The sequence below is a fragment of the Benincasa hispida genome, chromosome 7, assembly GCF_009727055.1.
Source record: "Benincasa hispida cultivar B227 chromosome 7, ASM972705v1, whole genome shotgun sequence".
Taxonomy (NCBI): Eukaryota; Viridiplantae; Streptophyta; class Magnoliopsida; order Cucurbitales; family Cucurbitaceae; genus Benincasa; species Benincasa hispida.
The window spans coordinates 11,437,560-11,439,368 of record NC_052355.1 but is presented as its reverse complement, the minus strand read 5'-3'; the positions used below and the strand labels follow the sequence as shown (position 1 = coordinate 11,439,368).

The 1,809-nt window shown below is 34.4% G+C and overlaps 1 protein-coding gene across 1 annotated transcript; it reads right to left on the bottom strand.

Moving 5' to 3' along the window:
- Nucleotides 1-940: 940 nt before the first annotated feature.
- Nucleotides 941-1,495, bottom strand: LOC120080973. The gene has a single exon (XM_039035655.1). It carries the CDS (start codon nucleotides 1,493-1,495, stop codon nucleotides 941-943), a length of 555 nt encoding a protein of 184 aa, XP_038891583.1.
- Nucleotides 1,496-1,809: the final 314 nt, after the last annotated feature.

Sequence of the window (1,809 nt, the reverse complement as noted above, 5' to 3'; positions counted from 1 at the left end):
ATGCAAGTGGAGGGTCCGTGCAAAAAAAAAAAAGGGAAAATGAAAGAAAGTGATTCCTTCAAAGTGATGAAATATCAAAGCGAATATATGTGTTCTCTTGAAATGAGAATGAGTAATTATCGACAAGCAAAAAGTTGGGTTATTGTATACTGAATTAAGTCCAAATATGAATAAGTTGATTGAACATACCGCCCGAGGGATATAATTAAGGACATCTGACGAGATTATGGAGTGCACTTAAGTTACAGGCAGGCTTATCGTGCTAGAGAGTATGGATTGGTGTTCACGCGAGGGTCGTCGGAAGGATTATATGCTATTGTTAGGGCATATAGTGAGACACTTAACCTTGCAAATCCAGTTACGATCTTTGAGATTGAAATAGAGAAGGGGCAATACTTTAAGTATGTCTTCATGGCACTCGATCTGTGTATCATGATCTGTAGGTCCGCAAGGTCCCCCTACTAGCTCGTAAATGGATTAGCTCTCGAGTAGTGTGATAAGTTAATTTGAAACGTTCAAATTAGAATTAAGGAAATTAGTAGTTATATATGATATAATTACGTGTTTAATTTTAAGAATTAACGGAATAGGAGAATTAATATTTAAATATGATTCAAATATATGAAGGTGGATTTGTGTAAAAATTAATTTAATATTTGATATTTAAATTAATAAGAATTATTTAAATTTTTTAAATAATTATTTATTAATTGTTCACAAGTCCATCTAAGAATTCTAGGAATTGCAATCTTACTGACTTTGGTGGCTATGAACTTACTTGATGTGGATAAAAGTTCGTAAGCTCAAACCTACGATATGGAAACTTTGTTACACGTATATAACACACAGGTTCAATGTATATTAATGTGAATCAGAAACAAAAGTACATACCTTGAATGCAAGTGTGAATCCCTTCATACAGTAATATGAGACATGGTGGTCATTTTCTGCTTTTTTCTGAATCATATCCCTCCTTCTGACCGCGCATGATAGTCTTCATGCTATTCAATGTACATCTAGAAAAGAGGGAAGACCAATCATAATGTACAAAGACATCATGGTCATCGACGATCCCAAATATATTCACATCAAGTTGGGTTTTCTTGTCTTTTCCAATCATCTCCGTTTCAATGAATAGTGCCAATGCAACCTTGACAGCATCTTCGTCATTAGTAAAATTGAACTTCTCGAATGCGATCTCCACGTCCTTGCAAGAACTATGCTTTTCATTTGGGTCATTCGGTCCAAGAATGAGTTCTCGCAGTCTTTCACCGCTTATTTCTCTTTCTACTGTTTTCCTGGTCGGCCACAACCAAGTTATGAAGTTAAAATCATCTTGGGAGAATGTTACCTTCTTCCTTAGAATATAGAATGATATAACGTCTGGGTTCGCATGTACTACCTCCCTTAACAGAAAGTGGTGCAATTGTTGTCCATTAAAAACAAGATCTATATCCAAGTGTGGACCAAAGGCCGTTTTCCTATACAGTCTCATCTATTCTTCTATCAACTTATTCTTAATCACAGATGCAGTTTGGTGGATTTGGCAACAAACTGTAGCAGGAAAATATTTCTCAGCAGAGAATGTCATCTTACCAATCAGACAAACGTGTACATTACAAGAATTAGTAAACAATCGCATAACAAAAATTAAATGATCGTATAACAAAAATTAAACGATCGAATAACAATAACTGAACAATCGCATAACCAAAAATTGAATGATCACATAACACAAATTAAACAATCACATAATAGTTAGTTAAACGATCACACAATATAGACCTAAACAATCACACATTAAATATC